The sequence below is a fragment of the Pelobates fuscus genome, chromosome 6, assembly GCF_036172605.1.
Source record: "Pelobates fuscus isolate aPelFus1 chromosome 6, aPelFus1.pri, whole genome shotgun sequence".
Classification (NCBI taxonomy): domain Eukaryota; kingdom Metazoa; phylum Chordata; class Amphibia; order Anura; family Pelobatidae; genus Pelobates; species Pelobates fuscus.
Genome location: NC_086322.1, coordinates 269,883,572 through 269,908,561, shown reverse-complemented (window position 1 = coordinate 269,908,561; position 24,990 = coordinate 269,883,572). Strand labels below are relative to the sequence as shown.

Genomic DNA, 24,990 nt, shown 5'->3' with positions numbered 1-24,990 from the left:
TTAAGTAGATTGTGGGCAAAAAATGCATGGGTTTTATATTTCTGGATATTCCAGCTACTGTTGGATTTTTTTGGTTTCTTTAATGCAATACAACTTGTAGAACACTGTTATTTCATAGGTATTCTATGAATATGTAAAAGGAACTCTCTCTAAACACCATAACCAATACAGTCGTTTCGGTGCCAGGAGTGCCCTAATGCTGTCCAGGGTAATTGGTGGTTTGATAAACTTCCTATTGTCCACCGGTTGCCAGTCAGCAACGCCTCTTGAGTTGGAAGCTCCTACAAAGAGCTTCTGCTGGCTCCGTTAAGCTAATCCCTCCTGTAGACGGTAGCAGGCTGAGAGCACATCGACTCGTGGGTCTCAACCAATCAGCCCTCACTGCACCACCAGGCTCGGTGCAGGAGCTTCTTACTGGAGAGAAGCAGATGGTAGACCCAAGTTAAATAACTTTCAAGGTTCTTCACTAAAGTAAGAATTATTGGAGTTCAAAGTTCTTTGGAAATAAGGCTAAAATGAACACCGAATTGACATTCAAAAGTCTTTTTTAAATAGTTTTTTTTTTTCTTTTAATCCCAAAATATTTAAATTCCCATTAAATTCAAAGAGTCCATGGAGTGAGATTTTAAAAAAAGGAATGTGTATGGCACAGTCTTTGTTCTTTCTATGACTTGTTCATGAATCCAATTCTCACGAAGGCTCTTTTGGGTCCTTTCGATAAATGCACAGGTTTCAGTTCATAGCGTATGTATCAATGTGGAGATGTCTTTCTGTGAATGTTGTCATATAATAAATTAAGTGTACCACTGACTTTTTGCCTGCTGTCTGTCATGATAAATTTAATCTAACCTTGTCATATTTTCTCTATCCACCATCATTTAAAAAACAAAAAAAAAAAAAAAAAATTACAATGGTGTAGTTAGTGTATTCTACTGTCTGTTTTTTTTTTTTGAAAGCTCAATCATGCATGTCACTTTATATCCATGTAAAATATTGCTTCTTTTATGTAGGTGACCCTTCAGTAAAAGCAACGTTTCTGGAGTATAAAATGCCAGTATTCCAGACTTGTAATAGTACTAGTTGGGAAGCCAACTGTATAAACATGCTTGGTACTTCTATGACCATTGCTGTACATGCTTCAAGACGTGCGGTTGTTGGACGATACAAATTATTTTTGAAAATTCTAAACGAAGCAGGAAATGGAAATAAACAAATTCTTGGATATGTCTATATTCTCTTTAATCCTTGGGTGCAAGGTATGAATAGATGTATGCTGTGCTTTTTTTTTTTTTTTTTTTTTTTTTCTTCCATGTTCTCTGAATTCGCTATTTAGACCAATGTAGGCTAAAATATTTGGGGAAGGAAAGCCCGAATGGTCTTATAGCTACATTTGAATTTATTTTCTGTAAAACTCAACTGGTCTTTGGAAACCCATAAACCTGATTGATTGTTGAATGCATTTTATTGCTATTGTTATAGTATTCTTTTAAGCAAACCAATAAGTTTGAATGACTATCTGTTCCTGACCAAATTAGAGATGATTAAATTGCGTATACGCAGAAGTAAATTCACACTGACACGAGGTTCAGGTTAAATGAAAGAACTTCAGAAAATGTAATGGCATCTGTTAAAAAGTGGGTGCGCAGAACCTTATAAAGGCAAAATGACATCATTGAAAGAAATCAAGATATCAACAAGAAAACATTATCAATTGGCTTAGGTGTAAAGTGGTTAGTTAAATGCCCTCCCCACTGGGTGTTACATCTCATGTCATAGCTGACGTCATGACGTTCTCCTCCAGGTTTCAGCACCATCTTGCTGGCACGAGGAGCTCACTCGATGGGAGGGGGGCTTTGGCAGCTATCCATTTTGAGTAACTGGCACGTTAGTCTTTCAAGGTTAGTTCTTCAAGGCCTTTTTAGCAATTATACATTTTATTAAGACTATCTGCTACAATGTTTCACTTAACAGGATCCTAGCTTTTCCTGCAGACACACTATTTCTATGAACAAAGCATTCTTGTAAGATTTAAACTATGAGGCCTATGAAAGGAATATAAGAGTAGAATATTTAAGGGGCCCAGTAAGGGTATAGTTTTATAAGGGGCCTAATAATTCTACAACACTATGACTGATGTGTTGGTGTATTTTTATATTTATTTTTTTCCCCTTCCTGCTGGAAATGACCTTGCAGTAAAATATTAAAAATAAAAACAGAAATTGTAAAATATGGACACACAATGGTCAAGTGGTGCTAACTAAAATATTTTCTCTGCATTTTGCATACACCTTGTTAGGTTATTCGAGAAAAATAACTGCAACTTGGTGTATACCAGATGTGTGCATCAGAACATTTATTTAAAATCTTTTTGGGACTACTGGAAACTCATTGATAATGAGAACATTTTAACTCCAATGGTTTCTAATGGTTTAAACCCAAAATGAGCCTCCAGCGTTGACCCTCATGTCCCCCAGGCAGCATCCGGTTTCAGGAAGCACAGAGAGCTACTAGGCAGTGGGGGCGCTGATTGGCTGAAAGTGGTCAGCTGACTCTCTCAGCCAATCAGTGACTTCCCATTCATAAAAGTGGCTTGAAAAGGTAAGTTTCTTTTTACTGTATATATTGGGACTGTTGTTGCGATGGTTATTGCTGCCATCCAAGAGTAGTAGGAGTTTCAGTGCAGGACTTATTTTTGTGTGTTTCTTTTGAAGTCACTTTTATGAATGGTGAGTCACTAACTTGAGAATGGTTTAGCCCCTTAAGACAAGAATGGGCCCTGGGGCCTCCTAGCACCATAACCACTTCATTCAGATTAACTTTGCTTGGAGTGTTTCTTTTAAACCAGCCACTAAATCAATATCCGCCTAATATGCATGAGATCACTGAACTATTTAAATTCTATAGTAGAAAATTGTCACAAGATAAAAACATTCTGTTGTATACAATGACTTTAAAGTTGCACTGTCATGCCGAACTTGCCTTTCCCCAATCAATTCCTCTTATCTCCCTGTCAGGATCTGTTCTTCATTTCTTCCTGTCTGCTTTAGTTTTCTTTAAAACATAAGACAAAGTAGGGACTACTTTGTCTTATGGAGGTTTCCTACGCCTGACAAGCTATCACCAGCGAAGGCACAAAGTGTTCTTAATTTCCGGTGATCAAAGCAAATTTCCCACAATTCTCACCTTTGATCCGTGATCTTGCGATGCTTCCTGTCTGTATTCCCGAACATCCTGTCACTTAGACAGAACGCTGGTGGAAAAAACCCATTTGCGTCCTTACAGAATGAGAACAGTTTGTTCATTCATGTTAGGATGCAATTCAGGACTTTGTTTGGGTCGGAATCTCATTTGAATGCATGGCACATCAACCAAACCAAAACCAAAATTTAAACTGCAGAGAAGAGATTCTGACTCTCTCCTGGTTGCCACAAACTCACCCAAACAACCTAAAGCCCCATAAAAGCTATGGAAAAAGCCATGCAAAACAAGTTAATCTCCAAGGCCAAAGAGGCCACCACCGGTAAAACCCTAAACTATCCTTAAAAAATGCCAAGGGATATTGGCATCCGGAATCGCCACCCCCTAACCAACTACTGAATTAGAGACGCTCTGGAAACATTCTCCCATTTCATGAAACAAAACCAAGAGCAGAAAGATTCCTTTCCTCAGAAAAGCCTTGCACATATAGACAAGTGTATAACAGGGTAGCAGTAACACGGTTTGAACCTCACCGGCGGACCACACACATCGAGGACTGCAGCTCTCCCATATCCTATCCATCAGGACAACTATCAATACGGCCTCAGTGCAATACATCTTGAGCTACTGCTGGTACTCTAATATCTACTCTTTATTTTATTCAATTTAATTTTCATTAAAGACATATGGATTTTTAAGAAGCACCTTCTTCTCTTTTTATTTTCTTTTATTTACTTTAGTTCTTTAGCACGCAGTTGGTTTTAGTACTGTGTTGCCCTCTTTTCTTAATACAGTTTGTTTTCATATTTACTGATATCCAGTAAATTATACATATACACAGCTTAGTGTGTTTACCCTTATGCTACATTCTGTGGACTTTATTTAGTATATTGGATGCAAGCTATTCTTGTGAACTCCTTTATATCACTGACTCTCATACGTGGATTCTTTTTGGATATATCAGACTATTATTATTTTATTTTTTTGTAACTGGGCTAATATGAACTTATTTAGTTATTTTATTAACTTCTTAACTGTTTTTATTTGTGTTTTTTTTTTTTTTTTTTTTTTTTTTTAACATGCTCTGGACACGACACACCAGGACTCGCCGCCTGTTTTCTTTATTTTTTTTTTTTTATAATGTATTTCTCTTTATTAGATTTTGTCTTGAGACATTTTGTACAAATATACATACAGTAAAACAATGGTTCTGTTTAAAATCAAACCTAAAAATATTCATACCATAATCATAGAAAGATAGTTTACTTTTTTATTTTGTCTTGTCTTTTCTTTTCCCTTTCCTTTCCTCTTTTCCTTTCTCTTTCTCTTTTTTTTATATTCTTATATCTATACAATTACTTTTGTTTAACTTGACACTTTACTCTTTGCATCAACAGTATAGACGTTCTTATTTTGCATACATTGTTCATCTTATCTATGATTAATCCACATTCACACAAACTTCAACATACATTGAAACATAAAATGGGTTATCTCTTGATCTTCAAATTAATCTTTTTTTCCTCTTTAGCTTTCTATATGGTTTATATCTACTATAAGGGTATTATGTATCTCTTATTGAGTTTTTTTATTAGCATTATGCCAGATTGTTCCTTTTTCCATCTCTAATTGAATCAGGATTTGGCCCTTTAAATGATGCATATTTGGAATATGTTTTTTTCCCATGATCTTGCAATCAGGAGCTTTGTAGCCATAAAACAATGTTTAACTAGTATTTCGTTTTTTTTATCTAGCTTGTTTTTGTAAATATGTAATAAAGCTGTTTCTGGTGAGAAGTTTAGATGAATATTAATTATCTCAGCTATTATTTTATATGTAAGGTCCCATAATGGTTGGATTCTAGGGCAGCTCCACCATATGTGTAACATGAAGCCGTCTAAGTTAAAACATCTCCAACAATTAGGAGGATTAGTTTGACATATATTGTTTAATCTCCTTGGAACCATATACCATCTATAGCTGACTTTAATAAAGTTTTCCAATATATTTAAGCAATGGAGATGTTTTTTAATTTTTTGAAATGCAAGGCACCACGAATTAAAGTCAACTTCAGTATCAAAATCTCTTTCCCATTTTTTAAAAGCTGTGGGGATGTTAGGTTGCTTTATAGAGTTTAGAAATCAAGTATTAGGGAATATTTCCTTTTCATAGTTTCTACGGATAGAATCTTTCTAAGTAGATTTCCTTTATCCCCATTATATTTTATAAGATGCATCTTTAGGAAACTCTTAATACGCAAGTTATTAAAAATTTATCTGGGGGGTAAGGCTAGTCTTGTCCTTAGAGTGGGGTAGTCTTCTAAATGATCGTTGTCATATACATCTTTAATACAGATCTCAGAGTTATCTTACCAGTTTTCCAGACTTATATTAACCATAATATTTTCCACCATTTTCAGAGATATAGTATCTGGGATTAAATCAACTATTCCCAATTTTTTTTATAGTATACCATTCATTTATTGTATGTGAAATAATCTTGGTTTTAAATTCTGGTATGGTAACCCTTTTACCAATATTTGCCCAGAGTAATGTTTCTAGGTTAGACAACTCCTCTCTATATAGTTCAAATTTATACCACGCTTGTTCTTTACAATCTGCAGCGTGTAAATTTAAGGCATGTGACATCATAATTGCTTGATAAGTATTTATTATTAATGGGTATCCCTGACCTCCCCGATAGGCTTTATTCGCTAATGTTATTGAGTTGATTCTGGGTTTCGTGCCCCTCCATATAAAGTCTGTAAAACTTCTCTGTATTAAATTTAACCAGTGTAATGGGATCTTAAGAGGGATCATGCGGAACAGATCCATTTTAGGACTATATAAGCCCTAATCGTATTAATTCTGCCCCACCATGATATTTCATGAAACCTCCATTCCCTAAGCAATCTATTCATTTCTTTTAGTTGATTTAAAAAATTAATTTCCATTAAGCGAGCAACTTCAGATGTTAACAAAATGCCTAAATATGGAAGCTGTGTAATTGACCAGTTGAATTAATAATTTTTGTCTTAACGTTTGTTACTGTGATTTCCCTATGTTTATAGTTAAGGCTAATGTTTTATTAATATTCATTTTGAAGTTGGAGACCTCACTATATAATATCTCCTGCAATAACAGTGGTAGCGAGTGTTCTGGTTCTGTAATAGTCAATATAACGTCATCTGCATATAGACAGATTTTAAGTTGTTCATTTGGGATAGAAATCCCTTTTATGCCTATACTTTGTCTAACTATGCATGCCAAGGGTTCCACTGAAATAACGTATAAAAGCGGTGAGAGTGGACAGCCCTGTCTCGTGCCGTTAAGAATTTTGAACCATTCAGATCTTAAGTCTCTACCTACAATTTTAGCTGACGGCTCCGAGTACAGAGCCTCCACTGCCCCCGTAAACCAACCTTCAAAACCCATTTTTAACATGGTTTGTTTTAGAAAATCCCAGCGGACCCTGTCGAAAGCCTTTTCGGCATCAATCGACAGGGTCAGCAGGGGAACCACAGTTGTTTGGGCCCAGTCCATTATCTCTATCATTCTTCTAGTATTGTTATTGGATTGTCTCCCTGCTACAAAACCTATCCTGGTCCTTGTGTATAATTTCTGGCAACACTGCTTGGAGTCTATTTGCCAAAATTGCTGAATAAAGTTTAACATCAGCATTTATTATTGATATTGGGCGATAATTTGATAATTCTGTTGGGGATTTGCCCGGTTTTAATATAGGACTAATATGTGCTCTTAAAAAATCTGCTGAAGCATGGCCTACTTTTGATATTTCATTAAATGTATCTGTTAACACTGGAATAATTTGAAGTTTAAAGTTTTTATAAAATTGATTAGTATATCCGTCAGGACCCGGAGCTTTTTGTTTTGCTAAATTCTTAATTGCCCGTTCTAATTCTTCTGTTGTAAATGGCTTATTTAAATTCTTTTTCTGATCAATTTAGATTTTCTGCATTTTTATTTTTGATAAATATCTTTCCATGGCTGTTATTGGAGGATTTAAGTTTAAATTATATAGTTTGCCATAGAACTTCCTAAATGTCTTCAGGTTTTGTAATATTCTCACCTCCTACTATTATCTTATAAATTTTTCTTTCCACATTTTGTATTTTTTTAGTCTATTTGTTAACATAGAGTCTACTTTGTTGTTTTTGTAATAAAATTTTACTTTCAATTTTTTAAAATTTCGTTGAATTCTAGCCTCGATTAACTTATTTATATTTTTTCGCAGATCTTAATCTTTCTCTTGAAAAATTACTTTTATTCAAAGTTGATAAATTATAATATTCAATATACATGTCTGATAATTTAACCTCTTTTTGTTTTATGTTGACTTGCCAACTTAATCCAATACCCTCTTATCACTGTTTTAATGTACACCAAAGGCATTCTTTAGTGATCTCATCTGTTGAATTTTCTTTAAAAAATAAATCAATCAAATTGGTCATATGATCGATATTTGACTTTACTTCCAAGAGGCTATCGTCTAGTCTCCATAATGGTGGAATTTTTTTTATTCCTTCTGCAACTTCAACTAATATTAAATCATGGTCAGACCACGTGTTCTCGATTCTATTAACTGAGATTAGAAATTTAGAAAAATTTATATTTCCAAGAATCAAATCAATTCTTGCCGCTGAGCCGTGGGGGACAGATCTGTGAGTATAGTTTTTCTCATTGGGATGCAACAATCTCCAGCAAACAATTAAATCAAATTTATTCACTAATTTGTTCATTTCTTTAGCCTGCTTTTCTAAATTTTGGTTAATTTTTTGATTTTATACCCAGTTGTTTATCCATAATGGGGTCAAGTATACAGTTGAAATCCCCCGCTACTACTACTTTACCTTTTTTCACCTGTTCAATTAATCTCAAGATCCTAGTTAATAACCTGATTGGGTGTTCATTAGGTAAGTATACATTTACAAGTGTATACATTACCCCATTTAACAGGCCAACCAAGATTATAAATCTACCTTCCAAATCTGCATTTTGATATTGACACTCAAATACTGTATCCTTAGATTTTTTTTTTCTTTTGTTCGGATGCATTATAAATTATTGGAAATTTTTTATAGTGCCATAAACATTTGTTACTTGCTAACCAATGAGTCTCCTGAATAAATCCAACTTTAACATTCTCTCTGGTCATTACATCATATAGAAAGCCTCTTTTAACGTGAGTTTAAGCCTTGCGCATTTATGGAAATTAATCTAATCATATATCGTTTTATATATTAAACCGCTTAAGAGTTTAACCCAAATCATTCGGACATACTTTAAACATACAATAACATTTATCTCAGTCATTACCCAAAAAATACTTAACATTCTCTTGGATAATCGGATGTGAACCAAGGTCTGGGTACCTTCTTGTGTACCCTATGGGGGAAGACAACCCAACCCGCAGAGAAGATAAGAGACTTACGAAGTCTCTTTATTTATTTAACTACTCGCTCTAAGTCTGAATAGGTAAGGGGGAGAGGGAGTTGTTACCTGTTAGAATTTTGTCAACTGGTTATAAAATTCAGACATTTTAATTCCAATTTCTGACTAGTTGGTTATTGAAAATGAGGAAGAGCAGTACATACTTATTCACATCTATCAAATATATATTTTCCCTTAGTTCCTTGCCCTATCGTGGTTTCTGTTTCAGTTACCTTTAGCGCTTGTTGTGTTCAGTTGTGTTCCTCCGTATTTGACCTTGGCTTTGTATTCTGACTTCGTTTTCGCTTTATCCTTTTCTGTTCTGTTTGCCGGCTTGCTGTTACCTGTGTACCAGACCCCGGCTTGTCCTCGTTTACGCTGTCTCTTTGTGCCCTTGACCTCGGATTGTTCCTGACTCTGTACTTCTCCTATATACGTCGAGTCCGGCCACTCTAAGGTCCGGTAGACGTATCTCTCCTCTGTTCTGCCTTCTGTTTAGCTGGATCTTGCGTGCAGGGGTATATTGTTACAAACTCTAGCTTATAAACATGCCATCTGTCTTATTCAATAACTATTGCATACCATATCATACCAAAGGCTCCATCTACAATTTATATCTTAATTTCTATTTTAAGATTGATTATTTAAAAAAAAAAAAAAAAATCACTCTGTGATCCCCAAACTAGATGTTGAAAAAGACATGTAGTTTGTCTCATTAATTAACACCTATATCCTATAATAACTTGTGGCGAAACCGACCTCGCCACGTGTCCTTGGAGGGGGCTGATTGCCTGCCTCTTGCCTTTGGACTATGGACCAGACTTTATGGGAATGTGATACCCCAGATAGCCGTACCATGGAGCCTATTCATATAATGAAAGACTATGGGAAAGACTTTAGCTCCATGGCAATTGTACTGTGTGAGTAGGATCTGCGCGCTATTCGGTAGTTTTGTGCGTGCAGATCCCAGCTATCTGGGGATAGGTGAAATGTCTGTGTGTTATGTGTAAATGTGACTTTATGTATTTTAAAGTGTTTTATGTTGTTTTGCAACCATGTGGTTAATGGAGTCTGCCTTTAGTCCTGGGTAATTGGATTACTTCTCCAATTAACTCCAGGGCAGAAGGGAGGAAACCAGGGTGCATTGTGGGGATGTTTTTCTGCCAGCCAGAAAGGAACAAAAGATACTTTTAGTAACTTTTGAACCCATGGTCGGATTCATGCCATTTTTTAATATGTTGTTCCCCTGAATGGATTGATTGTGGATATGTATTTTTATGTGAATGTGATGTATGGTTTTAAAGTTATGAAAGTTGTGTAAAAGTATATTTTACACTGTATGTATAATGGGATTATGTGTCACACTAAGGGGAGGGGATGTGTGGGAGGTAACATCTATGTCATTGGTTCTTTTATGCCTCCCCCTGGGTGTGGCCTGTATGTGTATTATTGTAATAAAAGCCAGGCTGGATGAGCCAGTCCAGAGTTCCTGTTTTACCCTCAAAGTGATGTGTCGTCTCATTATTGGGGGAAGGATTTATTGCATGCTGTTCCAGTTGACTGCTAGGAGTACAAGCCTATTCGTATGGTTCCTATTCAATGGTCTACAGCATTCATATGCTTGGGAGAATTTAAAGGTTTCTCGGATTCGGTGATTGTGGTGTCTGCCAGAGTGCTTGGAGTCCTCAGGAAGCACTAGGAGCATCCATTAACGGAGGTACCAAGTCGGGGTGCCAGGCGATCCGTTACATTGGTGGCAAATGGTGGGATGGCGTCCTAGTGCGAGGTAAAGCAGCTCGGAGACACAGTACGTTTGGATTTACAAATTGAGGGCGACGCTAGTGTGCCTACAGCGTCCCTGTCTACACAAAGATTTGGGAAAATGGGGTTCGTAGACCCCTGGGCAACACACACACCTGAGGAAGAGAGTGAATTAAAATGGAGAGATAATGCCCGGAAAGAATTATGGTACGATGCCCTGGAGGAAGTCCAGTATCAACGGCAGCAGCGCCTTCCTGGTGTCGCATACCAGTTGGAGGAACAAATGGCCTGGCGGATGCCGCTTCTGGGAGACCAACCTGGAGGGCAGCGGGTAAGACAACTAGAGTACCTCGTGGAAAGGGAACTGAGCCTGGACGCCTCATACCGCGCACTGTGGTGGTGCACTGTCCAGCCAGAGACGTGGAGGGCAGAGGGCATCCAGCCAGAGGGGGAGAACTACACGAGCCCTGGCCTGTTGTGGAAAGCCTTAGTGGAGGATGTCGACTTCGGCAGTCCAGCAGAGTCACGGTACTGGGCTATCTTTCATTACCGAGGTGAGATGATACAGGGCCCGAGATCTATTGGACTGGGAGAAGACCTCCGCCGTTTCGCTGCCATGGAACGAGAGCTGGAGATGGACTATGTAGAACTATTAAATTCCTGCCAGCCGCAGAGCAGGGACGCAGACCGGGAAAACTGGGTGGCAGACCCAGACCTGCTAGCCTATAGCTGGGAAAACGCGGCAGAGGTACCCCCTGCTTCACTACCAGTTGCAGAAATAGGGGACCTCATAGACTGGTCCTGGAGAGACCCACAGATGGCAGGTGGAGATGGGATCGAGGTCTCTCTACCGGCCCTACAGGGATGCTGGGCAGTCGGCCCAGATCCCCAGCGGCAGGTTACAGTTCAGAGAGAGGAGCTTGTTACACCCTCTCTCCAGCGGCAGCCTAACCCACCAAGGGGAGACCGTAAGCCCCACACCAGCGCAGATGGGACCGTGGTCTCTGCGCCCAAGTTACAGGGAGCTGAAGGAGCCGTCCTCCCTCCCCAGCGGCAGTGTGATTTGTTGGGAATTGGGAGCCCGGTCTCCATTCCCCAGCGGCAGAGTATCCAGCAGGGAATAGAGAGCCCAGCCCCCTTTCCCCCACAGCAGGACTCTGTGCTGGGAGGAGAGACAGTCGGTCTCCCTCCGCAGAGACGGGAAGTATGCATGGGAGAGGAGATTGTTACCACCTCTCCCCAGCGGCGGATCATTAATGTACAGGGAATAGAGAGCCCAGTCTCCATTCCCCAGCGGCAGAGTGTTCTAATGGGAGAGGAGCTGGTTACCACCTCTCTCCAGCGGCAGCTTAATGTACCAGGGGGAGACTGTAAGCCCCACACCTGTGCAGATGGGACCGTGGTCTCTGCACTTCCAGCACAGGGGGTAGGGATGGTCGGTCCTGCCCCCCCCACAACAGGGCTGTTTAGCCAAAGGGGAGACAGTCTGTCTCCAGCAGCAGAGCTGTGTAACTAAAGGGGAGACAGTCGGTCTCCAGCAGCAGAGTTGTGTAACTCAAGGGGAGACAGTCGGTCTCCAGCAGCAGAGTTGTGTAACTCAAGGGGAGACAGTCGGTCTCCAGCAGCAGAGTTGTGTAACTCAAGGGGAGACAGTCGGTCTCCAGCAGCAGAGCGGTGTAACTCAAGGGGAGACAGTCGGTCTCCAGCAGCAGAGCGGTGTAACTCAAGGGGAGACAGTCGGTCTCCAGCAGCAGAGCGGTGTAACTCAAGGGGAGACAGTCGGTCTCCAGCAGCAGAGCGGTGTAACTCAAGGGGAGACAGTCGGTCTCCAGCAGCAGAGCGGTGTAACTCAAGGGGAGACAGTCGGTCTCCAGCAGCAGAGCGGTGTAACTCAAGGGGAGACAGTCGGTCTCCAGCAGCAGAGCGGTGTAACTCAAGGGGAGACAGTCGGTCTCCAGCAGCAGAGCGGTGTAACTCAAGGGGAGACAGTCGGTCTCCAGCAGCAGAGCTGTGTAACTCAAGGGGAGACAGTCGGTCTCCAGCAGCAGAGCTGTGTAACTCAAGGGGAGACAGTCGGTCTCCAGCAGCAGAGCTGTGTAACTCAAGGGGAGACAGTCGGTCTCCAGCAGCAGAGCTGTGTAACTCAAGGGGAGACAGTCGGTCTCCAGCAGCAGAGCGGTGTAACTCAAGGGGAGACAGTCGGTCTCCAGCAGCAGAGCGGTGTAACTCAAGGGGAGACAGTCGGTCTCCAGCAGCAGAGCGGTGTAACTCAAGGGGAGACAGTCGGTCTCCAGCAGCAGAGCGGTGTAACTCAAGGGGAGACAGTCGGTCTCCAGCAGCAGAGCGGTGTAACTCAAGGGGAGACAGTCGGTCTCCAGCAGCAGAGCGGTGTAACTCAAGGGGAGACAGTCGGTCTCCAGCAGCAGAGCGGTGTAACTCAAGGGGAGACAGTCGGTCTCCAGCAGCAGAGCGGTGTAACTCAAGGGGAGACAGTCGGTCTCCAGCAGCAGAGCGGTGTAACTCAAGGGGAGACAGTCGGTCTCCAGCAGCAGAGCGGTGTAACTCAAGGGGAGACAGTCGGTCTCCAGCAGCAGAGCGGTGTAACTCAAGGGGAGACAGTCGGTCTCCAGCAGCAGAGCGGTGTAACTCAAGGGGAGACAGTCGGTCTCCAGCAGCAGAGCGGTGTAACTCAAGGGGAGACAGTCGGTCTCCAGCAGCAGAGCGGTGTATTTAAAGGGGAGACAGTCGGTCTCCAGCAACCAGGCTCCAACCAGACTACTCCCGTGGTAGTGCTGGCAACAGGACAGAGTACCGCTGGTCTCTGCCCCCTCAGCAACCTACCAAGGCAGCCTACCAGTCCCCCACACAGCCGTGGTGAGGCACCTGAACCTGGACAAGATTCTCCCTCACCCAGGTGTAGTAACTGTTTATTGTGGGTGGGCTGCTCTGCTGTTTCTGTCTTGTGGGTGGGCTGCTGGACTAACAAGGGCACTGACCGGCAGGAGGTCAAGTACCCTGTTAGTCTGGGGGGTAAAGGGGAGAAGTGTGGCGAAACCGACCTCGCCACGTGTCCTTGGACGGGGCTGATTGCCCGCCTCTTGCCTTTGGACTATGGACCAGACTTTATGGGAATGTGATACCCCAGATAGCCGTACCATGGAGCCTATTCATATAATGAAAGACTATGGGAAAGACTTTAGCTCCATGGCAATTGTACTGTGTGAGTAGGATCTGCGCGCTATTCGGTAGTTTTGTGCGTGCAGATCCCAGCTATCTGGGGATAGGTGAAATGTCTGTGTGTTATGTGTAAATGTGACTTTATGTATTTTAAAGTGTTTTATGTTGTTTTGCAACCATGTGGTTAATGGAGTCCTGGGTAATTGGATTACTTCTCCAATTAACTCCAGGGCAGAAGGGAGGAAACCAGGGTGCATTGTGGGGATGTTTTTCTGCCAGCCAGAAAGGAACAAAAGATACTTTTAGTAACTTTTGAACCCCTGGTCGGATTCATGCCATTTTTTAATATGTTGTTCCCCTGAATGGATTGATTGTGGATATGTATTTTTATGTGAATGTGATGTATGGTTTTAAAGTTATGAAAGTTGTGTAAAAGTATATTTTACACTGTATGTATAATGGGATTATGTGTCACACTAAGGGGAGGGGATGTGTGGGAGGTAACATCTATGTCATTGGTTCTTTTATGCCTCCCCCTGGGTGTGGCCTGTATGTGTGAGATGGAAATAAAAGCCAGGCTGGATGAGCCAGTCCAGAGTTCCTGTTTTACCCTCAAAGTGATGTGTCGTCTCATTATTGGGGGAAGGATTTATTGCATGCTGTTCCAGTTGACTGCTAGGAGTACAAGCCTATTCGTATGGTTCCTATTCAATGGTCTACAGCATTCATATGCTTGGGAGAATTTAAAGGTTTCTCGGATTCGGTGATTGTGGTGTCTGCCAGAGTGCTTGGAGTCCTCAGGAAGCACTAGGAGCATCCATTAACGGAGGTACCCAGTCGGGGTGCCAGGTGATCCGTTACATAACTTATATCCAAAAATAAAATCTTATCACACATTTTCTTAAAACTAAGTTTCATATGTAGATTCAGTGCAAAATCCAATCGTTAATTATAAACGTGCCTACTATCTTGATAAAAAAAAAAAAAAATCTCCCAATTATTAACTTTAACTTATTTTGCATTTCTTGTGCAGATTCAGTGCATACACTTAACTTTCATAATATCCAAAGCTGCTCTCATACTTGATTGCAAACCTATTCATACTAACTGTACTATCAAAGTGTTATGCCATATTTCCCTTTTAGTATCAATATCTATTAAATTACATTAAAAAAACAAAAAAAACCTATCATTTTGTGATCCCCAAACTAGATGTTTATAGACATGTAGTTTGTCTCACTAATTAACACCTATATCTTATGACATATATCCAAACATTAAATCTCATCACACATTTTCTTAAGACTAAGTTTCATATGTAGATTTAGTGCAGGATCCAATCGTTAATTGTAAACGTGCCTACTATCTTAATCAATTACATACGTTTCATATAATTCTAATAATTCATAAAAAAAAAAAAAAATCTCCCAATTATTAACTTTAACTTATTTTGAGTTTCTTGTGCAAATTCAGTGCATAGACTTGACTTTCATTATAAGGCTGCTTTCATACTTGATTGCAAACCTATTCATACTAAGTGTACTATCAATGTGTTATGTCATATTTCCCTTAATTACATAAAGAATATTTTTTTTTGGAACTCCAAATTTTAAGCCAAGTCATTAGCATTTAGCCATTCCAGTGCGTGTTCTAGCAAATTGAATCCTCTCCATTCGTCTTTATATGAAATTAGCAGTTTAGATTGGGGGTTCCATTTAAACTTTAGATTGTTTTTTCAAAATCGTAAAGATTGGTGCAAACGTTGCTCTTCTGGACCTTGTAGTAGCGGAAAGATCGTTCAGAATTCTTAGATTTTTAAAATTATCCTCTGTAATTGGCGCATTTCATGCTTTATAAAACATCTGTGATTTAAAATCTTGTGAGTATACTGCAACAATTACATCTCTAGGATACTTATGATCTTGTTTTCTTTGCGGTAATCTGTGTATGCTTATAACTTGTAGCTCTAGTTGTTTCCTCTGTATTCCTATATGGTCCATAAAAGTTCCAAAAAATTATTTTAAATTGCTACCCGTTACTTCCTCAGGAATATTTCTGATCCTCAAATTGCATCTTCTTGATCTGTCTTCCATTATGCAGACTTTATCTTCCATTTCTTTTAATTTTATTATTGTCTTATGGGATTCTTTTAACTCATTCATTTGAAAGTCTCTTATTTCTTCTCTGCTTTGCATTTTATCATTTAATGTTGCAATATCCAATTTTATATCTAAGAATTTGTCAGTTTGTTCCCTTTTAATATCTTTTACAGCTTCTTCTATCATTATTTTCAGGGAAGGTGGTAAGGTAGAATGGGAGAGTTCCATTGTTGAAATCTCTGTTTCTTGACTTGATGCCATTTTAACCTGTTTTAAATTTTCCACTTTTAAGAGTACTAATCCAATATGTTGTGCTTTTACTCTCTATAGATTGTTCCCCTTAACAGGAAAAAAAAAGAAAAAAAAATTTGCTCTAAAAAGAAAAATATTAGATAAAATGATTTCCTTTTTCCTTTCTTTCCTTTTTGCGGATTTTCATTATTTTATTTTTTCCGCTTACAGGCTTCAGGCTTCAATCATGGCAACCTTGTCAGTGCTTCTATGAAACGGCGGTTTGAATACCAACTGTCATACCCATCAATGGTTGCACTTAGCTTTTAGAGCTTATAATGGACTTATAGTAGGATATTGGAATGATAATAAAAAAATTAAAAATACCTGATAACAAAGCAAGGTATTAAAATATTAGTGACAATGAGAATGCCAGGTACAAGTACTTAGCTTATAATAATTTCGCACTTGTTTCCTATTTTCTTTTTCTCAGCACGATATGTTCGCTACATTTGTTTGTATCAGTGACTACCAGCACTGCTTTCCTTGGTTTCCGAGTCTCTCCTCGCTTAGCTTGTTTCCTTCGCACTGCTCGCTGCTTCACTCTCCCGTCAAACACTCAGCCGCTTCTTCCCCGCGGGCATTGTCTCCTACCCTCATTGCGTGCGCGTCCTCGTCACGTGTCTTCCAACATCACGCCCCCCGCCACCTGTTTTGTTTAACTGTTTTTATTTCATATATTTGATATACATTTTTGTGCAATTGATTTTAGCACCTGGAACCCCTTAATCTTAGTTTTGCAAGTGAGACTTATAACATTATTTTTACTGCAGGTAATCTTGAAATAAATGTATTCCACAAATGTTGAAACATGTGTAAAAGATAATGCATCAATCATAGTGGCTGATTATAAGCGGTTGTCAAGAAGTATACTGAAAAAGGATGTCGCAGATCAGTAAGACTGGAAGTCCTAATAATGGATGACTGGGTTGTGATGTGATTCAGAGTTCTTATTCTCAAAATGAGTGGAAGAAAACTAAATGTAAAAAAAAAAAATATATATTTTTTTTAAATTTTTTTTATTTTTTTTTAAATAAAGGATATCCTGGAATTCTACGAATTAAGCAAACCTCTAGAAATCCCTTTTTTGGTTACTAGAAATGAAAATAAGGAAACAGGTTAAGAATTCAAATGGTTGCAACCAGGTGTAAAGAAACCCACCTAAATCTTGCATACAAACCTGGCCATTGGTAGAATAACCGGGGTCAAGACTACATGTTGACTCTGCAGGACCAGTTGCAGGTCAAACCTATTTGGTCATAATTAATGTCCATTATAAATGGCCAGACGTAATACTCATGTCCACAACATCAGTAAATAAAATTTAATTGCATAACGGCATTCCATGCCAACCGCAATTCAATGGGCTTTAAAGCAGCATGAAAAACAAATGATGGCACAACAATCCCCTCACAAACTCCCCCCTATCTTGACGATGATATACAATTGTGCTCAAAAGTTTGCATTCCCTGGCAGAAGTTGTGAAATTTTGGCATTGATTTTGAAAATAACTGATTATGCAAAAAAAATATTTTGTTGAAGGATAGTGATCATATGAAGAAATTTATCACATGGTGTTTTTGGCTCCTTTTTAATTCATAATCACAGAAATCCCCCAAATTGTACTGATCAAACGTTTACATACTCTTGAATGTTTGGCCTTGTTAGAGACACACAAGGTGACACATACAGGTTAAAGGTTAATTTCCAACACCTGTGGCTTTTTAAATTGCAACTAGTGTATGTGTATAAATATTAAATGAGTTTGTTAGCTCTCACGTGGATGCACCGAGCAGGCTAGATACTGAGCCATGGGGAGCAGAAAAAAACTGTCAAAAGACCTGCGTAACTAGCTAATGGAACTTTATAAAGATGGAAAAGGATAATAAAATATATCCAACGCCCTGAATCACTTATTAAGAAGTGGACAATTCAGGTTTCTTTTCATGCCAAGCAAAGGTCAGATAGACTAAGAAAGATTTCAGCCACAACTGCCAAAAAATTGGTTTGGGATACAATGAAAAACCCACAGGTAACTTCAGGAGAAATACAGACTGCTCTGGAAAAAGACGATGTGGTTGCTTCAAGGAGCACAATATGGCGATACTTGAACAAAAATGAGCTGCATGGTCAAGTTGCCAGAAAGAAGCCTTTACAGCACCAATGCCACAAAAAGGCCTGGTTACAATATGCTTGACACGCCTCCGCTTCTGGCACACTGTAATTGGAGTAACGAGACAAAAATAGAGCTTTATGGTTACAACCATTAACACTATGTTTGGAGAGGGGTCAACAAGGCCTATAGTGAAAAGAATACCATCTTCACTGGGAGAGGTGGGGGTGGCTCACTGATTTAGTTTTTATTTTTGCTTTGCAGGGGCGTGGGTTCTAAAGGCACAGGGAATCTTGTGAAAGCTGATGGCAAGATGAATGCAGTATGTTATCAGAAAATACTGGCAGACAATTTGCATTCTAATGCATGAAGGCATGCGCATTGGAAGCTCTTGGACTTTCCAGCATGAAAATGACCCTAACCACAAGGCCAAGTTGACCCTCCAGTGGTTATAGCCTAAAAGTGAAGGTTCTGGAGTGGCCAACATCAGTCTCCTGACCTTAATATCATCAAGCCACACTGGGGAGATCTCAAATGTGTGGTTCATTCAAGACGATCAAAGACGTTGCATGACCTGGAGGCATTTTGTTTCTATAGAGCTTAAATGAGGTTCTTGCTTCGCATGGAATCAAACCATTAACTCCTAATCACCCTCGGTCAAATGGCCAGGCTGAGGGGTTTGTTTAATCCATAAAAGCACACTTAAACAGAAGTCATGGGTGCAAACAATCTGTAGAGCACTTTCTGGTACATTACCTGTATATGCAGCTCCCAGCAACATGTGAATCACCAGCTTTGCTACGGATAGAAAGAAATGAAAGTCTAAATTAGACCTTCTGATACCAAAAAAATGTGTTCCATTTAAAATGGCAAAAAAGGAAGTTCCAACAAAATAAATCTCTAATTTTTAAAATTTGGAGATCTGGTTTGGGTTACATTTGAACGTTCACTAAATCGTTACAAGCAACCTTCTCTGGATTACTGAGCACCAGAATGTATTTATTCTGTGACACTGGAGAATGGACAATCACAGAAGAATACAGCACAACTATACAATGGTGAAACTCAAAGTGTACACCATGAAGATATTTGACATGGAGCAGTGGTATATTCTGGTTTTGTGCTGTCCTGGACATGGCAAAACTCAGGCACCCCCCCCCCCCCCCTCCCTCCAAATATCTCTTCCTGTCACACACACCCTCACTGATGCATGCACTGACATACATTCACTTACAGATAGTCATTGTCTCTCACACTGTTTAGCCAACACACACTCACGTTCACTGACAGATCCACATATACACTTACAGACACGCACTCACTGACCAGATACAGATGCATACTCACTGACAGACATACTGTGTCACACACATTCACTGACAGACATGGATACACACACTCTCAGTGACACTCACTGACATATACACTCTCAGTGACACACACACACACACTCTTTGATACTCACTAACAGACACGCACTAACACACTCGCATTTATTTTATTTTTTTTGCTTACATTTTGGTGTAATTTTGGTAGATTCTTCCCTGGGATCTACTGGGGCTTGCAGGTCATCTGGCGGTCAGTCGGAAAGTCAGGCACACGGCGAGGAAGCTTGGCTCCCTCGCATGCCTCTCAGTGATGCTGGGGCCGTAGTGATGTCACATTCTGGCTCCAGCATCGCAGTGTGTGCGAGGGAGCAGGGGAGATCTCAGGGGAGAGTGCTCCCTCACCACCCGCCTGCATCACAACTAGGTGCCAGCCTCAGGGGGGGTACCTGAGGTGGCCAGTCGGACAGCTCCTGGGCTCCCTAGAAAGAGGCTGGCAAGGCATTTACCAGGGCGTTTTGAATAGCTCCGTATCAAGTTGGCTCCAATCTGTACGGATGTAAAAAGGAGCTACAGCTTTCATTGCCTTGGGATAGTCATAGAATGGGAAGTTTGTGCCCTAAATCCACCAATTTGTGTAGGCACAAGGCTGGTTCTTCTCTGCGTTGAGGGAACCAGGAACAGATTATCTCTCTGTAGAGCTCAAAGGTGAGCCAGAAGTCTGACATGGTAATTTTTTTCTATTTAACCTGGGGTTAGCTAGCTTTTAGAAGAACAAACTGTTCAAAAAGCTTTAGGGGTCTGCAGTATCCTTTTAATACTTTAAGCTAAACTATTGGGCTGGAGTGAGTCACAGGAGGAATGAGTTCTAATGTTGGTACACCATAAACATCCACAATGAGAACAGCCACATATTGCAGAATATAGACAATGCCGTTAATATTGTAAAACTATTAGGACATTATATACCTAATTATAATTCCTGGAAAAAAAACAAAAACCAGGAAACAGAAAAAAAACTATTTATGCATAGGCAAATTTAAATCTAAATTGAAATTGCAAATAAGAAATATATTCATTTAGTCCATTGGGAGTCACGGTATTCCAAAATAGCCAAACTAAAAAAATATATATATATATAAAAATATATATATAAAAAAAAATAAAATATATATATAATATAAAAAAATTCTCACATTGGTAAATAATCATGTGTTGTCCTTCATATACTTTGCAGGTGACGAGGTATTCATGCCCATTGAAGAGGAAAGAAGAGAATATGTACTAAATGATACTGGACTAATTTTATATGGCCATGAACCAATCATTAACAGTAGACCATGGGACTTTGGACAGGTAATGTATATTGTCCAATGGCATCAAAGGCAGGGATGAGGAGTGTTTACATGATTATAACGAAAAATAATCTACGTACAACTCTTAGCATTACAATAATTGTGTAGTAAACACACCCCAAACACCAGGAAGAGTCTTTGTAATTTTAATACAGCTATAGGTCTTTGCTAACGTGGCACTTGCCTCTTCTCATGGCCACTACAACTAAAGGTCCACCACCAAGCATCTTACTATCAATCCACTATTGCAACAAGGAAGGTTGTAGGGTAAAAAGCCCATGGGTTATTTTGCAGTTGCTGAGTTTTGCTATCAGAAAACTTAAAAATCATTTGAAAGTCCAACTTCTATGAAAATATATTGACTTGAATCAAATCAAACATGTAACCTTTTTACATCACCTGGCAAATCAATCTCAATCAAACTTCCTGGATGTTTAGCGAAGTGGAGCTAAACGTGAGGTAGCAATTGCTCAGAGCACCTGCCTTTCAAAACTTCTCATTTAGCTGCATTGGGAAGTCTTTGATTGGCTGAACTAATGTAGAGAGGGCCCTGGTGCAGAAATGTTTTTGGGCACTCCTCCCCTCCCCCCTCCTTTTGTCTTTCAACTCTAACGATGCTATGCCAGCTAGTAATCTACCATTTGCCCTTCTTTGCAGGGTTGTATTTGTGAGCAGTGTTTGTGCGTTTGAATAGAAGCATGTTTTTGTATAGAGTATGTGTGTGCATATAGCGGCATATTTTTATTTGTATACAACCTTATATATGCACACACCATTTGAAAACAGTGCTGTACTTGTGTGTAGTGTTGGTGTTTTGAAGGAATATTTGGATATATATATTTAGTGTTTTAATACAGAGGTGTGTTTGGATGTAATGCTTGTTTTTAACTGTGGATGTACATTTGTGTGTAGTATTGGTGTTTCAGTGAAGGGGTGTGTTTGTATATAATTTGAGTTTGAATGCAGGGGTGTGTTTGGATGCAATATTTGGGTTGGATTGCAGGAATGTTAGCATGTTTAGTTTGCTTGGATGTATGCATATACACTGCTACATACATACATACATACATACATACATACATACATACATACAGTAAGGGGGGAAAAGTGTTTGATTCCCTGCTGATTTTGAACTTTTGCCCACTGACAAAAAATGATCAGTCTATAATTTTAATGGAAGGTGTATTTTAACAGTGAGACAGCGTAACAAAAAAAAAAAAAATCCAGAAAAATATGTCAAAGTTTTATAAATTGATTTGCATGTCAATGAGTGAAATAAGTATTTGACCCCTTCTATGTAGTACTTGGTGGCAAAACATTGACAATCAGTGGTTAATGTTTCTTGTAGTTGGCTACCAGGTTTGCACACATCTTAGGAGGGAATTTTGTCCCACTCCTCTCTGCAGATCCTCTCCAAGTCATTAAGGTTTCAAAGCTTGCGTTTGGCAACTCGAACCTTTAGTTCCCTCCACAGATTTTCTATGGGATTAAGGTCTGGAGACTGGCTAGGCCACCCGTCACCTTATTGTGCTTCTTCTTGAGCCACTCCTTTGTTGCCTTGGCTGTGTGTTTTGGGTCATTGTCATGCTGAAATACCAGACCCATTTTAACTGCCCTGGCTGAGGAAAGGCGTTTCTCACCCAAGAATTGATGGTACATGGCCCCGACCATTGTCCTTTTTGATGAGGTGCAGTTGTCCTGTCCCCTTATCACAAAAACACCCCCAAAGCATAATGTTTTCACCTCCATTTTGACGGAGGCGATTGTGTTGTTTGGGTCATAGGCCGCATTCCTCCGCCTCCTCCAAACACTGTGAATGGAGTTGATGCCAAAGAGCTCGATTTTGGTCTCATCTGACCACAACACTTTCACCCAGTTCTCCACTTAATTTATTCAGATGTTAATTGGCAAACTTCAGATGGGCCTGTACATGTGTTTTCTTGCGTAGGGGGACCTTGCGGGCGCTGCAGGAATTCAGTCCTTCACAGCATAGTGTGTTACCAATTGTTCCCAGCTGTTTTGAGATCATTAACAAGATCCTCCCGTTTAGTTCTGGGCTGATTCCTCACTGTTCTCATGATCAATGAAACTCCACGTGGTGAGATCTTGCATGGAGCACCAGAACTGACCGTTATTTTGTGTTTCTTCCATTTCCGAATAATCGCACCAACTGTTGTCACCTTCTCATCAAGCTGCTGGGCGATGGTCTTGTAGCCCATTCCAGCCTTGTGTAGGTCTACAATCTTGTTGACATCCTTGGACAGCTCTTTGGTCTTGGCCATGGTGGAAAGTTTGGAATCTGATTGCTTCTGTGCACAGGTGTCTTTTATACAGGTAACAGACTGAGATTAGGAGCATTCCCTTTGAGAGAGTGCTACTAATCTCAGCTCGTCACCTGTATATAAAACACCTGGAAGCCATAAATCTTGCTGATAGGGGATCAAATACTCATTGACATGCAAATCAATGTATAACTTTTTTGACAAGCGTTTTTCTGTAATTTTTTTGTTCCATCTCTCACTGTTAAAATACACCTGCTATTAAAATTATAGACTGATCATTTCTTTGTCAGTGATCAAAGACCCCCTTTGGTCTGTCTCTTACAATCCCTCTTATGTATTTCCTACTCCCCCCACCGCCCCCCCCCCCCCAAGCCCCATTGTGTCTTTCTTCCCCCAAGCCCCTATCTATCTACAGACATAGATATGGGAAAAATACATATATACAGACACACAACCATACAAGCACACAGACCTAGTTATTCGGGCACACAATCACAGATATAAGATGTACAGACACACAGTCCTAAAATGGCCAGCCCCCCTCCTCTCTGCTCCAGTCTTCTTGGGAGGACTTCCTCCCATGCCGATAACAAAAGGGAGCAGAGATATGACGTGTTTATATCCCCGCCCCCACCACACCGTCCGCGGCAATGCAGAGAATGGAAAGCAGGGTGGGTTGAGTTGCTGGCACTCTGCCACGCTACGAGAAGTGACCGGCAGGAGAGGAACACTGTGCGCTTTCCTCCTGCCGGCCACACCCAGAAATATGCGCCCCTGGGCCGCCTTATGGACACGCCAGCACTGATACACACACACACACACACAGACAGGCACACAGGTATGCTTACACATTAACACACACATTCATATACACTTTTACACAGTCACACACACACTGACATAAAGACATAAATATCACTTTTTATACATGCAGCCACTCTTATTAGTTTATGTCCAGGAGGGTGGCTTGCTTGGAGTCCTGGTGATGCTGGCTGAATCTGATGTGAGTGTGGAGTCTGCAGCAGTTCATATCTCTTTCCCTTCATGCTGCCTCCCTCCCTTCCTCCCTCCCTCGAACAACACTACAGGGTTTGGTCAGGCTCTTAAAGGGCCACAGCCCCAGACCGGGCCCCTGATCAGTGATAAAGCAGTAATATCGGTCGGACCACCCAATGGATCCCCAAATAGTGTGGGCCATGATGCAGCTGCACCGGTGGTAATTCCACCACTGACTTTAACCATGAGTAGGGTGGATTTCAAATGTTATGTCTATTGCTCAAATGAAGGTTTTGTCAGGATTACAATTGATCCAACACACAGTATTAGTATCACACTTAGAAATAAGGATAATGTCTAACCAGCTCTTAGAATGGCCTTACTTATTGTACCAGAGAATAGTCAAAATACTAGCTGAGGTCAGGAACACAGAACGAAACACAGTTGCAAGAAATAGCCAATAGTCGGTGTAGCGGATTGGTACCGGGCTGTCCTACAACATGTATGGGAATAATTGTATTCGGTCATATTGCTAGTTTAATGTGTGTGAACATGCATAGAAATCATTGTATCCGGTTATATTGGCAGTTGAATGTGTGTAAAGTACTGTATTCCTCTGGTTGTTCAGTAGAATCATTCGAATGAAACAAGGGAATGAAACTACCGAACAACCAGACCACCCTGTGTAAAGTGTGCCTTCAATTACCGTTTGCAACAATGTTGCAAACGGGTAATTACCTATTCGTGCAGTGTGGTCTTTGTCCTCTGGGTGGCCGCCATTCGGGATACGAACACGTGGCGGCGGCCATCTTAAACTGCCGAACAGCGGTGTTTTGCCGTCGAGTGTCTGGAACCGAAATCGGACACTTGACTAGGCAACCACCGCTGAGACCTCCAGACTCCCAATACTTCGTGGGGAAACTACCGAACGGCCCGCCGTTCG

The 24,990-nt window shown here is 40.4% G+C and overlaps 1 protein-coding gene across 1 annotated transcript in view; it reads left to right on the top strand.

Annotated features, from left to right (window-relative positions):
- The window catches only part of LOC134566161 (protein-glutamine gamma-glutamyltransferase E-like), a 122,117-nt gene that overhangs the window by 16,364 nt on the left and 80,763 nt on the right, over positions 1–24,990 (top strand). Inside the window, exons 3-4 of the mRNA XM_063425866.1 lie at positions 1,011–1,256; positions 20,652–20,770. Of these exons, the coding sequence (XP_063281936.1) occupies positions 1,011–1,256; positions 20,652–20,770 (365 nt within the window). The remainder of the gene's footprint in view (positions 1–1,010; positions 1,257–20,651; positions 20,771–24,990) is intronic.